At 30.2% G+C, this 15939-nt stretch overlaps 4 protein-coding genes across 5 annotated transcripts; 2 read left to right on the forward strand and 2 right to left on the reverse strand.

Annotated features, from left to right (window-relative positions):
• Window positions 1-244: 244 nt before the first annotated feature.
• On the forward strand, window positions 245-4459 carry LOC107072017 (haloacid dehalogenase-like hydrolase domain-containing 5). The gene is given in 4 exon segments (XM_089178699.1): window positions 245-376; window positions 378-395; window positions 561-1378; window positions 1460-4459. Coding segments are annotated over 4 exon segments (1266 nt in total). The 5' UTR covers window positions 245-259; the 3' UTR covers window positions 1773-4459.
• On the reverse strand, window positions 2357-9173 carry LOC107072031 (uncharacterized). Its single transcript, XM_089178697.1, is given in 6 exon segments — window positions 2357-4926; window positions 4928-5289; window positions 5394-6304; window positions 6493-7961; window positions 8828-8958; window positions 9035-9173. Coding segments are annotated over 4 exon segments (1506 nt in total). The 5' UTR covers window positions 6531-7961; window positions 8828-8958; window positions 9035-9173; the 3' UTR covers window positions 2357-4731.
• Window positions 9174-9435: 262 nt separating this feature from the next.
• Window positions 9436-14712, forward strand: LOC107072032 (patched domain-containing protein 3). 2 transcript variants are annotated; one of them, XM_015331607.2, is made up of 12 exons: window positions 9436-9577; window positions 10602-10848; window positions 10940-11010; window positions 11201-11413; window positions 11476-12053; window positions 12190-12813; window positions 12898-13028; window positions 13269-13424; window positions 13515-13785; window positions 13851-13972; window positions 14280-14451; window positions 14543-14712. In XM_015331607.2, the coding sequence occupies exons 1-12, from the start codon at window positions 9471-9473 to the stop codon at window positions 14566-14568; spliced, it is 2718 nt and encodes a 905-aa protein (XP_015187093.1). In that variant the 5' UTR covers window positions 9436-9470; the 3' UTR covers window positions 14569-14712. The 2 variants fall into 2 exon arrangements, with proteins under 2 accessions (XP_015187093.1, XP_089034820.1); XM_089178694.1 differs by lacking the exons at window positions 10602-10848; window positions 10940-11010 and having other exon boundaries at window positions 9437-9577.
• Window positions 14664-15565, reverse strand: LOC107072035 (uncharacterized). The gene is made up of 3 exons (XM_015331609.2): window positions 15405-15565; window positions 15189-15270; window positions 14664-15086 (listed from the first exon to the last, which is right to left on the reverse strand). The coding sequence occupies exons 1-3, from the start codon at window positions 15459-15461 to the stop codon at window positions 14716-14718; spliced, it is 510 nt and encodes a 169-aa protein (XP_015187095.1). The 5' UTR covers window positions 15462-15565; the 3' UTR covers window positions 14664-14715.
• Window positions 15566-15939: the final 374 nt, after the last annotated feature.

A 15939-nucleotide genomic window follows, 5' to 3' on the forward strand; every position in this document is an offset into this window, starting at 1 on the left:
ATTATGTTATTAATTTTTTCCATTTTATATTCATGCAAGTAGAATGTCTTTTCTTTTTATTCTTCAGCTCTCTTTTGTTTTTCTATATTATTGCATTATTATATCATTAAGCAGTGTTTTGTAACAATATTGTAATGTGATAAATGTCTCTAATAAAATACAGATAATATAACACAAATAGAATTACTGACAATGACCTATTTAAGTTCTTTCAAGTTTTTTCATTCTATATTATCTCTTATTGTTAATAAAAATATGCATGGGTATTTTGGACTTTGATCATACAATGTTCTTTATATACACACACACTCACACACAAATTATATATATACACAATATATGTATTTCGTCATTTGGTATAAAAATATACTTACCTATTTATCTGTATTAACAAGGTAGGTATATTTTTATAAGTGACATTGAAATGCATCTGTAAGATATATTATAACATAAAGTATGTGTCAAAAGCATAATGCAACATGCATTAATAATCTTCAAATATTTCTGAGATGTTATATAATAAAATGTATTCATTTATTGATATTTGTTCTTTTTTTCAGAATATAAGCTCTAATCCCAAATTTGGTTTAATATTCGACATAGATGGTGTTATAGTAAGAGGAAAAAATGTATTACCACCAGTTGCGGAAGCGTTTAAAAAACTTAGAGGAGATGATAATAAATTTCGTGTACCAACTGTATTTGTAACGAATAGTGGAAATTCATTGCGCAGTCAAAAAGCAGCCGATTTGTCCAAATGGATTGGATTTGAAATATCAGAGTCACAAGTTATCTTAGCGCATTCTCCATTGCAAATGTTTCACAAGCTTTACGACAAGCAAGTTTTAATATCGGGACAAGGACCGGTCAGAGAAATAGCCAAAGAGTTGGGTTTTAAGAAGACTACTACGATTGATGAATTAGTTCAAAATTTTCCAAGTTTGGATTACATCAATGTATTGAAAAGAAATCCGCAGAGCGGACCCATAGATCCTAATTTTCCAAGAATAGAAGGTATCGTGTTATTCAGTGAACCAACATCTTGGGAAACTCCATTACAATTAATAGTGGATCTTTTAATGACCAATGGAATGCCCAGTAAACTGCCAACAGACATTCCATATCCACACATTCCAGTATTGGCATGTAATATGGATTTATTGTGGGTATCTGAAGCACCAATTCCTAGGTACGGCCATGGTGCTTTTCTATTGTGTCTCGAACAACTGTACAAAAAAGTAACGGGAAAAGAATTATTGTATACTGCATTAGTTGGTAAACCTAATGAAATAACATATTATCATGCGAGCAATATGTTGTTGGAACATGCTAAAAGCATTGGAATAGAACACAATGTTGATACTATTTATGCTATTGGGTAAGATTTATTATTTTTTATTATTAAAGTTTTATTTGATTAAACGATAACACACAAATATTTCTTTTATTCTGTTTATAGAGATAACATTAATACAGATATATTTGGTGCAAATCTTTACGACAAGTATTTGTCACGTTACGAAGCTGGCGGTGGCACTAAATCTCGTAGTTTAGAAAAATTGTTAGGTAAAAATATGAAAGGGCCTAGTGCAAAAGCGTGTATCAGTATTTTAGTTGAAACTGGTGTACATCAACGAAATTCTCAATTTATTAGTGAACACAGTCCTAGAGATTTTTTACCTATAGATGATGGTCTATGTAAACCAGCTTTCATTGTTGATCACGTTGGTAATGCGATTGATTTGGTATTTAAAGAAGAAAAATTCAATTGAAAGATCTAATGATACTGAATCGATACAGAATGTATTGGTGATCTAAGTAAAACATTAGTTAATAATTAGATAATACTACAAGCCCTTTTGAAAAAGGCAATGTTCCAAAGCAATGTAAACTTGTTAAGAGAAAAAGGCTAAAAGGGTACGTAGGTTCAACATTTTACTATGATTTTTTTAAACGATTTTTAATATTTCTTTTGACTGTTGTACCCTATTTATTATAATCATGCAAAAAGAAAATAAGTAATAATAATAATTATTATTATTATTATATTCGGTCATTATAAAATCAACAACATTTATAAGAAAATTCATTTTTTTATATCATAAATGATATAATATTATTCAAAAAGGTACTAAATAAATAAATATTAGAGACACTATCATTTTTAGATAACGAATTTACTAATTCTATTCATTTAATATAATTCATAAGTATAGTAAAGAAGCACTTAATGAGTATGGCATGTAAATTTAAGAATGCAATTAACTGTACAAAAATATTTTTTTTGCGCACACTCAATTAAGTTACTATTATTGAATTAATTATTATTTTTTTTTTTTCAATTGTAAGTTCTCAAGTTTTTTCAACTTTAGTTTTTTAATAATATAATAATCAAAGTTGTTATATAAGAGATTTATTGAAATTGAAAATTTGCGAAAGTTACGTAGCTTTACGTAGTGTTTCATCGGTAGGTGAAAAAAAAAAACAAAAAAAAAAGAAAAAACAAAGAAAAGAAGCATGGATTTCACAATTCTATATATACTATAGTAGATATTTTTTAAGATAACATCACGCATCCAACCAATCTAGTCTTATCGAACAGCTATTACGTTGTTTTTTTTTAACATTATTGTAAAATAATGGACATTCTAGTATTCATAATCTCAATGAAATACAGAAGATTTTAATATACGTTGAATCATTATTGAACGATTACAAAAAAGAAAAAAAAAACTTGTTATAACATTGTTGCAAATAACTGTACCAATTGTTGCTATTAGAAAACGTTGTTTAGAAATAGGTGACAAATTTTTGTGTTTTCTTTATTTAATAATTTATCGTAAAACATATATTTTAGAGAGTTCCTAAAATTATAATCAAAATAACAATTTATAATGTTAAAGTTATGTTTTTTACAAAATTTAAATTAATTATTTTAATAGAATCAACAATATGTCTTGAAATAATTCATTCATTTTTCTACGTAACTAATTCTACATATTAGTTATTTTATTATACCATTATGATCGATACTCATAAACAATTTCTTTTAAGAATCTAATTTGCATAATAATAATAATAGTAATAGTAATAATAATAATAAGAAGAAGAATACCATTAATCTTAATAGAAAATTTCACTAATAAATATATGCGAAAAACTAACGATCTGCGTCAAAATATTACGATTCGATAAAAAATTGTTCTTTTTTTTTTGCTACATCTCTTGATTTATAAACAAATTTACTTCATTAAGAGAAGGGAGAGAGAGAGAGAGAGAGAGAGAGAGAGAGAGAGAGAGAGAGAGAAGGGTGAGTCTACGTGACTTTTATCGAGTAAATTAGAATATATTTAAATAAATTGTATTTCTACTTATTATATCTTTTTTTTTTGCCTTTTCATATAGAAATATTCTTAATGATTGTTGCAAAAGAAAAGAAATAAAACGAACGACCTAATTCAATGAATCATTCGTTAAAAATCTTGATTATAACCGTGATAAAATAAATATTATATTTTTGTAAGAGTATTGGTCAAAGAATAGTTCGAAATGAATAATCATTCTTGTTAGTCTGTTATAGTGAAGTCTGGATCTCATGACCCGTAAAGTCGAGCCGTCAATTGTTCGATTAAATAATTCTATTATGGGTAGATATATGCAGAGAGATTATTCAAGCTAGTAACCACTTGCACATGGATATGAAATTAAATTATAACTACTGTACTGCATATACAAGTAGCCCTACCCCCTCACCAATCGGTATTATGTTAACGATGATGATGATGAATCGAATGAATTTTTCTATTTTTTACGTGAAAGAGAATACGTGTTATATATTTTCTTGAAATTATTAATTGAACATAAACTTGTTCACTTAGGTAATGGTAATAATATTTAACCTACATTTAGATATTTCTTTGAAATAGTTCTTGAATATTAAATCTAGATTTCTGATCGTCGTAAATAGATTTGTTGTATTTTTTCAAACATCATTATTTTATATAAATTTCATAGATTGTAAGATACTTATTTATATATATAATATTCAAATAATTTATCTACCGATCATTTTGATCAAGATATTATTTATCATAATTCTTCATTTTTCATCATTACTTTCTAGGAAATGTTCTTTGGAGTTTATATTGCAGTTGTAATAGCGTATATACGTTCGTGAAAGTATTCGAGACGGTGGACCCGACAGTAAGAACAAGGTCAATTACATTAAGCCATCATAATAACGTAAATTGGGCGGCAACTCGTAAGATTAATTGGAAAAAGATAAGAAAGTTCATGATGGGATTAAATTTAGCGCCACTTTTATTCAAATCCATAATAGATCCTATTACTATGAGTTGATATAAACGAACGTTATAATAAATAATTAATAAGTAAATATATTAAAATACATACGTATATATATGTATATATTTATCACATAAATAAGCCTAAAATTAGACTTATAGTTATCTTATAATTATCCCTGATACGAGTTCCTAGTAATAAAGAAATTATTTTACTTAGTATCTCGTAAAAAAGTAACAAACTAGGAAAATAATAATCTAATATCTATTTATATATTATAATTATGTAGGATCTAACAATGATTTGAAACCGTTAGAAAAATAATAGAGTAAATAGATAAGAGACTATTATGAGACTGATTGTCTCATCTTGGGTCTCGGTCAATGAACGGCTACTTTTACTTGACTTACTCGAAGTAGCGGCTTTTCAACACTCATCTGTCGTAACTTTACCAGTTTTTCTTCTCTTTCTTTCATAACATTCCATGGCTCGTTGCAAACGTTGAAGATATTCTTGAAAATGATCAACCTCTTGAAGATTTCTCGAATCGTATCTTCCGAAAGATCGTTTCTGTACAAGTGCCATAAGCATGGCAGTTATCATTGGCAATGTCATACCCAAAAAGGAAACCGGGTGTCATGATATTTTTTAAACCGTGTTTAGTAAAGCCACGATAAAGCTCCGCCCAAATTCCTCCGTCTTCGTGTTCAGGATACTTGCCCAATTTGCCATAAAGATGAGGCTTGATTTTACCAGTTTTGGCTATGTAATTGTAGTAATTGGGATCGTAGGATTGAGCGTATAATTGAGAATAATATATATCCCCTGGTGGGGGTGGATTATTCGCATCAGGAAACCAAGCACTGGCGTCTTCACTGGGTGGTCCATGAGTTGGTGGACCACGATGATGATATCCAGGTGGTTTAGTGTAAATTAATTCTACTGGACCTTTACGTGGTGGTGGTGGTGGTGGTGGAAACGGTGCTATGTTGGACATACATATGTTGGATAATACAAATTTTCATTATTTTCAAAGAAATGTTTCATCATCACTTTTTCGAATTACGATCTAATTTCATTTATCTTACCTATGACAGGACCTTTCGAAAAGACACTACCAATTCTAGGTTGTGCAAAGGGATATGGTTGACCACGAATCCATCTGTTACGTTGACGCCACATCACAGGAGAAACAATATCGTTTCTAGATTGAATCATTTCAAGAGGATCAGAAAATATAGACGATTGTTGCAATGCCGTTGGATTTGATATCATTGGACTCGTTTGAACACTCTGAGAAGGTTGCAATATCTGAGAATTGGACGTATAATGTGCAGTATAATCATAAGTTTGTTCAGGTATTTGTAATACATTTTGAGACTGATAAAACATTTGTTGTTTTTCTACAGGATTTGTTACTAATTGTTGTTGTTGTCGTTGATTCGTTAGTTGATTCGTTAGTTGATTGTTTTGCGATACAAATTGTTTTCGATTATTGGACGTTGGCGATTGATTGTTTTGAGATTGACTGTTTTGTAAAAAATAATCCAAAGACAATCGTGACTCCTCGGGTGTTTTGGAATTGAGAAACGTGTTCAACGCTATTTCTGCAGGTGTCTTCACCGTGTTAGTTATTGGTTGAATTATCTGAGATTGTTGCACTTTGTTATAAACATTATCCGAAAGTTCACGAGCCGATGCAATATTAACCAACGATGATGTTTCACCATGATCGAAATTAATTAACGAAACATCTCCATTGGATTTGTTTTCTTCTAATTTCGTATCCTTCGAAATAACATCCTTGCTTTCGCGATATATCGGATATAATTTTTGTGCTTCGTTAATCGACGGTTTAACAATTTTCGATGAAAATTCCGATTCCTCGGCCGTGTATTCGGTATTTTCGGTCAACGGATTACCTTCGTAATTCAGCTGTGCTCGTGCAATTCCAATAACGAGGATAACTATAATGATCGTTATCCTTTTCATGATTGATCTAGAAAAACAACCAAAATAATTATACAAATTACATCGATATGTAATTTAATCGAAACAATTATGAAGAAAAATAGCGAACAATTATTTGAATCGATGATTTTAAATAGATTTTATAGAAGCCGATTAGAATGGCGTTTGACCGAACGTAAAGTTAAACGTTATTCTGTTCTGTACTGTTCCACTTACACCGTTTCATGCTTAATAATCCAGGAACAATAAAGCATTTGCGGATGTTACTGTATTACCATGCGTTCAAACTTTAATACAAAAATACATTATATAATTACTAGACGTAATAATTACTAAAATAATAAGTAAAAGATATGAATTTTTTGTTTTATTTTATCACGGTTGGATTAGTTGGAACATGTTCGAATAATCAATGAAATCAAGATTTTCAAAACGGGAAAGAAAGTTGTCCTAATATCCAAGAGAGAGAGAGAGAGAGAGAGAGAGAGAGAGAGAGAAAGAGTGTTGACCACCGATTTCTTAGCCTAAGTTTAACCGCTTATGGTTATGGTCACGGCAACAAGTGACCCAAGGTCAATTCACGTCAAGGAAGATTCTTACACGCCCAATCGAAAGTATGCTATCACGTTGACAAAATAAGAAGAAAACAAGAAATAAGACTACGGGTCCCGTGTAAACGTTATTATACTTTTTTCTACTACGTTACACAAAATAAATCTAGCATAGTATATTTTTTAAAAACATTAACATTCTGAAATTATTTTCAATTTACATTGAAGAAATGATAATACGTACGATATTATTCACATTGATTTTTCCTATTAGCTCAATTATCTTTTATCTTCTTCTTTTCATTCAGTTATTTCTACGAAATTAAATTACAAGATTCAATAATGCGATTAAAATAAAAGATATTAATAATAGATTAATCTCTTTTGAAACACTTGTACGCATTTCATATTTCTTTATCGAATGTATAACGATGATTGTACTGTAAATTAATAACAAATAACGAATATATATTTTGTCTAATAATATAATAGTTCTAGTAATCCTTCTATTCGATGATGCATTCTGACGTATTCGTTGCTGCATGGCTGTGATGGCTTTCTAAAAACCGTTAATTCATTACTAATTCAACGCTCGACCGAAATCGAAAAAGATTTATTAAATCCAATAGCAAAAACTTTCACGACTTTCGCGTCCTCCTTCCGGGATGAAATAGATTATATTATTATTATTTTGTTCTATTGTTAAATTACAAATTTGTTGTAAGTCTTTTTTTTTTGTTATTTGCTATTATTTGATAAAAGATATTAACTTACGTTGTTTCATGCAGAGTTCAAATCCTACGGTTTATCTTTTTCTCACAATTGAATAATAACTGACCGTGAAAACTCCTTAAATAGACACCATTTAAATGATGATTATATATTATTATTGTTGTTATTAAAATATTGAATAAACTTGATCTTAACACCTTTCAACGTTATTTCAACGGTGGACCATGAACAGTGTGATCAAAATACGACGTGAGTAGTATCATTCAATAGTAGTATTCATCCATCGGTTGGAAAGGGACCAGGAAAACTGAGAGGGCCCACAGATAATGAGAAAGGCATTCGCTTCGAAAGCCCCCTACTTTGCTTGCTAGACTTTGTCCCACCTCTTTACTTTTACATCACCTGTTCTATGCAATCTTAAAGTTTAATGTTACGTTAATCAAGTTCATTGCTTAAAGTACTTTACTTGCTATACGTACCCCTCTTCAATTTTACATCACCTGTTGTATAGTTTCAGGGGATGACCGTCGTAAAGGAGATTGCCAACCCTCCTGTATTATTTGTACATGCTTAACACATTCGCGACCGATGACGTGATGAATTCACGTCATTTTACATTTTAAACATTTTATAAAAATAAATTTACATTATTTTATTATTACTTTATTAGTATTTTATATATGTAAAAATTATTGTTTTTTCCCAAAATGTCATTATTTTTGCCGGTACTTGGTATAAGAAACGAAAAAAATATGCCGGCTGCGAATGTGTTAATAAATGAGAGGGGTGGTAGCCACGAAATAGTGACCACACCCCCTAGTATTACTTCTACATGATGAATAGAAGGGGTGGCAACGAAAAATAATTGTTATATATATATATATATAATATGTTTATATTATATATTAAAATTAACAACACAAGTAATATGCATTAAAAATAGGAGTAAAAGATCAATAGTTCGCAAGATGAAAGAGTGAAAATAGTTGGTTTGACAATGCAGTAACCAGATAACGGTTATTTGTCGCGAAAGACCTACTTATTTCTCTTCGACAGGTATTACTGCAAATTCACTGTATATTTGATCTTTGATCAATGAATAAACGCGGATTTAGAGATTTGCTTAGCCTCCATAAATAATATAAATGAGGACAAATGTAAATAGGATTTACAGTGACCGATCCTCGATCTCATTTCTCATTGAAATATTATACTTAAAGATCGTAATGTGTCTATGCGTGCATAAATATTATATTTATATATATTACAGTCAATGTAACAACATTGTACAGATTGTCCGATGCATTCTATAAAACTTTTCGTTCAGGCCGTGTGGTCCGTATATGTCTCATACATTTGACGATATTGCATTTTGGTTTTGTTTATGAAGTATGTATTTCTGAAATATTTAATAAACATCATTAATCAAAAGAAATGAAATAAATGAAAATGAAATAATACATAATAAATCTTACATCATTATAGAAGTATAGCTAATATTCTTGCGTTGAATCCTCTTCATGGGGGTACGGGAGAGGAGTCAGCAACCAACGTTCGTAGGAATGAAACGAGAGAAATAGAAGAAGAAAGAAAAAAGAAGATGAAAGAGAGGAGATACTAACGCGAGTTATATAATTGTAGTAGATTACTTCCATCATCATCGTCGTCGTCGTTGTCCTCGTCGTTGTCCTCGTCGTTGTCGTCGTCGTCGTCGTCGTCATCATCATCATCGTCGTCGTCGTCGTCGTCGTCGTCGTCGTTGTTCGTCATCACATGTATGCCATCCATAGTGTGATTACTCTCGTGTGTTAAAACTCGTGTTACTCTTCAGTCAACATTTGGACACGAAAGAGTGACACCGAATAAGTAGTAGTAGAGTAGTAGCCATTGTTACGGGAATTGGATGCCAACATGGAAAATGATTCTAATAATAAGAGTTCGACAATTAATGTACTATGGAAACGTTTGAAAAAATCAATTATTGATATTCACCTAAATCCCGATCAAATATTTTATCGGTAAGTTAAAATGATTTTAATAATTAATCCTTTGTACTTGAGAACTCCTACGCTATGGAGATAATTAAAAAAAAAAAAAAAAAAAAAACAAAGAAATAACTAAGGTAAATTGAATTTATGTTAGTCTGTGTAACATTATATCCCAATAATGACAATTTCTTTTAATGATAATTCATATTATCATATTCGAGTGCAAAGATGCATTAAATTCGTGTCCATCTATTTATCATAAATTTCAATGATAAAGATATTATTGTGTTATCAAGATTTTATACACAATTTAACATTATAAAGATATTATCGTGTTTGTTCTAGATATTATTCTTACTCACAATAATTCACAAAGTTGCTTTTTTTTATTTAATTTTAAATCATCAAATGAGTACTATGTCTTTTTGATTTTGTTTAAGACAAGTTTCAAATAGCATACATTAACTTATAAATTATATTGTTAATCCATTACGATGTGTGATAGTAATAAATGATTAATAATACAATTGATGAATATTTCTTCATAACGTAATACTGTTCAAAAGAATTTGAATCTAACGATAAGAGACTGAACATAATGATACTTTAGATATACGAAGAACTTTAACAAGTAAATTGTCATGAATTTCAATTCCTTGACGGAACTTAGACTCTCACTTAGTTAGACGATGTAATGAATATTATTCTGAAAGATCGATGATATTTTCATGATCAAATTTACAAATTATAGTGATATAAAAAATATAATATTGAAACTTAAGGGCGTAGGTTCGTTCGTATCCAAGCATATTTTAATTAACCGAATTAAAGATAATTTGTGTCGTTCTATGAATCGTATTCTTAGAGCACATACACACATACACACACACACACACACACATAATCTTTCATCTACACCCAATGCTTCAACGTGTCTCTGCGTATATGTGTGTACGTATGTTTAGACAATTTAACTTTTATTCGTTTGAAAAAGAAAAGATTCATTTGAAATAATAATATGAAAGATAACTTGGTCAGATAAATTTCATTTCAGTATTGGCCTAAGCATAGGAAATAAACCATGGGTTTGGTTAATCGTGTCCTTGATCATCAATTGCATATGTTGTCCTGGAATGATATTTTGGAAAGAAGAAGTAGACGATGTTGAACTTTGTTTGCCAATGAATTCGAATGTACGAGCAGATGCATTTTGGGTCCAACAAAATTTTAGGGATGATCTTAGATATGAAAGTATCATCGTAACTGCACCAAACGTTTTAGAACCAGAAGTGTTAAAATCGGTATACTATATAAAAGAAGATCTATAATATCATTTCGTTCTTTGAGATTGACGTATTATTCGTATGTGACATGTACACTTTAAAATCGTAGATCAGTGAAATCGAGAACGAAGTTAAAAGTATAATGGTGAAAAATCATACGTGGAAGGACGTATGCGCAAGGTGAGTGTGTGTGTGTGTGTGTGTGTGTGTGTCCTAATCTGAATATTTATCATTATTTTTAATTCACGATTTTGTGTATAATTATTTCGATCAAATGGTGTTTCAAATCAAATACAATTAATTATCGATTTTTTAATACGAAACATTGTCGTCACATTACTATTATTATTATTATTATTATTATTATTAGTTTTTTGACATGGTTCGAAGAGGATGAAAACTTGATATTCGAAGATATTCACAGTTTCGAATTTTCCGACGATATTATGAAGAATTTGAACAACACCATGCTAAAGGATGGATGTATATATCAATCAGTTTTAAAACTCTGGCAAGGAGACGATATATCTGCATTAACGACAAAAAAAGTATTGAGAGATGTGACGAAGGCAGTAAGAGACAAGTGAGTTTAATATATGCCCTATTTTGCATACATACTTTTTTTTCTTCTTCTTTTTTGTCCAGATCTAAAAACCACATACTGCACAATGTCGTACCGTTGTTATCGGATATCGAATACGACGAAATGAATAACGTGAAATCCGCAAAAGCAACGATATTGAATTGGATGTTAAAAAAATCCAATCCTTATTCTCCCGAATGGGAATTGGAATTTATCGAGCGTGTACTCAATAGAAATCGTAGTCTACCTTTGGGCATGGAAATATATGCGGTTTCATCGAGAAGTTTTAAGGATGTCTTACATGAAGTTATGATGAATAACATGCCAATATTATGTTGCGGATTATCATTAATTACTATTTATGTATTGTTCATGATCGGCAAATGTAATGCTATCGAGCAAAGATTGTACCTTTCTCTAATGGGTGTTTCCGTTGTTGGTCAAGCGGTGATATCTTCTTACGGAGTATGCTATTATTTAGGGTACTTTTACGGGCCGTTACATCGTGTATTACCGTTTCTTTTACTTGGCATTGGCGTTGACGACATGTTCGTTATAATGCATAGTCTTGAGATGCAATCCGAAAGTGATAAAGCTCTAGAAATTCCATTGCGTATTGCAAAAGTTGTTCAACATGCAGGTATGTTACTGATGATGATGATGATGATGATGATAATAATAACAACGAAGCTACAATACTTCTAAATATTATACAATTTTGATTGCTTTAATTCTATACGAATATGTTTATATATTATATTTTTCTTTGTTAACAGGAATGTCCATCACTGTGACGTCTTTTACAAATTTAGTTGCTTTTGGAATTGGCATGACGACAATGATGCCATTTCTCAAATCATTTTGCATGTTTGCAACTATGGGAATATTGTTTCTATATATATTCGAATTAACTTTTTTTGTTAGTTGTTTGGTATACGATGAGAGACGATTAGAAAGTAAAAGAGACGGCTGCTGTTGTCGGCCAAGATCAGAGTGGAAACGAAATGAATGCAGTCAACGAAATCTCCAACAGATCATCTTCGAGAATTACATAGGACCGTTTCTAATGAAAACTCATGTTAAAGTTGTCGTAATAACGATCACGGTGTGTCTCGTATGTGTCAATATTTGGGCCATATTTCAGTTGGAGCAAGATTTCGATCCACTCTTGTACTTAAATCAAGATTCTTATCCAATACGTTTTAATGAAAAACTAAAGGAATATTTTCCTGCGTATGGTAAACACGGTGCCGTTTATATGACCGATGTAGACTATTACGAAGATCGTGATTCTTTATTTCGATTGGTCGATACTTTGAAAAACAATTCTTTTATTAACAATCGCATTTTGGATCCATGGTTTATAGCATTTGATAAATGGTTGAACAATACTAATAAAGGTATACGCGCTTCAATCAAACATTTTCATAAATGTATGTATATATATATATACACATATATATATATATTACTTTTTCCTGTAGCACATGATATTGAAAGTAAAGATGAATATTATGGTTACCTTACGGAATATTTATTGCTAACTATGGAAGGCCAAGCATATATAAAAGATATTAAATTTGATAAATTACCTATTGGTGATTACAACATAACGGTATATATTTCTTTTTTCATTCTAATTATGTTCTTATCAAGATTAATATATACAGTATGCAGCATAACAAACAATACTGAAATTACAATAAGATTATAAGAGGCAGGTCAATACAGCATGAGTTTTAAATGTGTAAGTGATGGAATCCTGATAAAACTCTTGCACATTCAGTATTGTTTGTTCTGCTATATACTGTATTTTATTGTATATTTAAACGTTTTTTTTTTTTTTACGCTTCAGTCCTCTAGAATTCCAATACAACACGTTCTTGTTAATAGAACATCGGATCAAATAAAAGCAATGCAATCTATGGGTGAATTGATAGAGATTACTAATTTGTCTCATTCTCATGTAGTCATATATTCCCCGGAATATGTATCATGGTCAGCTAACAAGGTAAGTGAAATATGACCTTTCATAGTCAGCACTAACAAGATTAATGAAATATGACTTTTGAATTTTGATAATAACATTTTGATCTTACAGATAATTGGAGAAGAATTAATCAGAAACTTAAGTTTAGCAATAGTAGCTATTGGATTAGTAACAATACTTTTATTGAGAAATTTACTAGCATCATTTTGGGTCATTAGTTGTGTAATATTTACGCTGATAGATCTTTTAGGTTCTATGCACTTTTTAGGATTGATTGTTGAAATTTCATCTAGTATTCTTGTTCTACTTTGTATTGGATTAGCAGTAGATTATGCTTCACACGTAGGATTAGAATTTATAAGAAGAAAAGGTTCTAAAAATGGTATGTGTGATGCATATCTATTTGTAACGGAGAATCTTTTGTAAATGAACATTTTTTTATTACAGAACGCGCGATCACAACATTGAAGATTATCGGGCCACCGGTTTTTAATGGAGGCTTTAGTACTTTCCTTGCATTTGTTTTACTAGCTTCTAGTAAAGCGTATCTCTTTAGTACCTTCTTCAAGGTACTCCAATATTGCATATGTGCCCATAATTATGAAAGTAGTCTAAGAGAAAATTTGAACAAAAATTACTTTATTAGTTATTTCATACCACATTATTTTCAACTGAATTAATTCAATGTGTTTTTTATTTCAATATTATATAGAATTCATTTAGGATTCAAATGTAATCCTTTAAATATCTCAAAACAAGAGATGTATGACTTAGACCACTCTTATAATTATGATATATCAAAAATATATTATTATATAAATTTGTACAAAAAAAAAAAAAAGAAAGACAAAAGATATAAAATTTGTATTATTTTAGTTGTTCACCGCTGTGGTAGCATTCGGATTGTTTCATGGACTGTTATTTTTACCTATTATTTTAAGCTTATTGGGACCAAACGAAAGAAAAGTAACAAATAATACTCCAAAAGAATGCGATATGAAAGAAGCTAATGGATATTATACTGTTCATTTACCAAACAAAGCAGAAGGTATTAATCAACAGTGATGGTCAAATATTAATAACAAGTTTTCCATAATAATTTCCAGCATTGTATTAACTTGCATTCATTTTGTTTACAGATGCAGGAGGTGGGCGAGAAAACTAACTATTCCAATGTTAACAAAGACTGAATAAATAAGAAATTGACTATGTGTTACTTCGATGCAAGAAAAATATTAAGAGTATAATAGTATAAATGTCTTTCTTTTTTTTTTTTAAATAAAAATTTATAATGCGTAATATCATTGAATCGTTAGAGTCTATTTCTTCTTCTCCCTAATGAAACTACTGTCCATTCTGAATCTTTTTCAATCTCCATACTTTCTTCATTCTCATCACTTTCAGAAGAATCACTGTCCATTTCAGCAACATTAGGTTGCTCAGCAACACTAGGTTTCATCAGAGTTCTTAAACGTAATTTATTTGGTAAAATCCATGGTTGTACCGGTGGTAATTTTTCCAACTCTGACTCAACCTCAGATACATTGCCCATATTGTATTTCGAATAAAATCTGTACAATTCATCGGCTACTTGTTTACCACTGAAATCTTGAAGCTCGGTATTAAATGCATCTTCCATGTAATCTTCTAGCAAATCTTGAATTTCACTCGTAAATAAATTCTCTAAAAAAAAGAACATTTATTAAAGATATTTTGATACGCAAATAATCGCATATTTGATATTTTACATATTACATTTAGAATGTATTATACATAGCAACATACTCGATTCACACAAAAAATCTGCCACGTGTCGACAAAACTCATAGGCCTCGTCTTTGCTTCCCATATCATTTTCAACAGCTAACTAAAATGACATTTTTTATATAGTTAATATTATTTTAACAAATTTAAGTATTATTTGTAAAGAGTTAACCTAAAAAACCTAAAGTTAACCTAAAATAACTGTTTAAATAAAAAATCATACAAATAAATACGTACTCTCAATGCTGTCCAATTACTAAAAACACGGACTGTCAGTGAAAAATAAAAATCCATTTTATCAATAACACTACAACAATTAATAATAAATTAACACACAATAATTAATTCAATGCAAAAGTACAAGTATATTTTTCTCCGGCTTTGTAACTAGTCTTAAACCTACTGAAATTCATAGATGTCGCTGTTTGATCTTTTATCGAAATTATTGTATATCGATATTTTACTAAAAGTTATCGATTAATGGTAACTCCAGCGCCTGTATGAATGCAACCCTTCAGACACGCTTTGAAAATGTTGCTTGCGAGCGTCATCTATCGGGACGGAATTTTTTTCTGCCCGAAGAAAGATAGGCAACCCGTCATACATACGTGTATAAACAGTTTTGACTGAAAAAATATTCCGTCCCAGTAGATGGCGCTCGCAAGCAACATTTTTAAAGTGTGTCTAGAGGGTTGCATTCGTACAGGCGCGCATTTTTAGAATTAAATAAATAAATAAATAATTACAAATTAAAAGTACAAATAATATTATA

This window comes from Polistes dominula, unplaced genomic scaffold (assembly GCF_049000335.1).
Source record: "Polistes dominula isolate Pdom_NZ unplaced genomic scaffold, Pdom_raw_medaka contig_11, whole genome shotgun sequence".
In the NCBI taxonomy this organism is placed as follows: domain Eukaryota; kingdom Metazoa; phylum Arthropoda; class Insecta; order Hymenoptera; family Vespidae; genus Polistes; species Polistes dominula.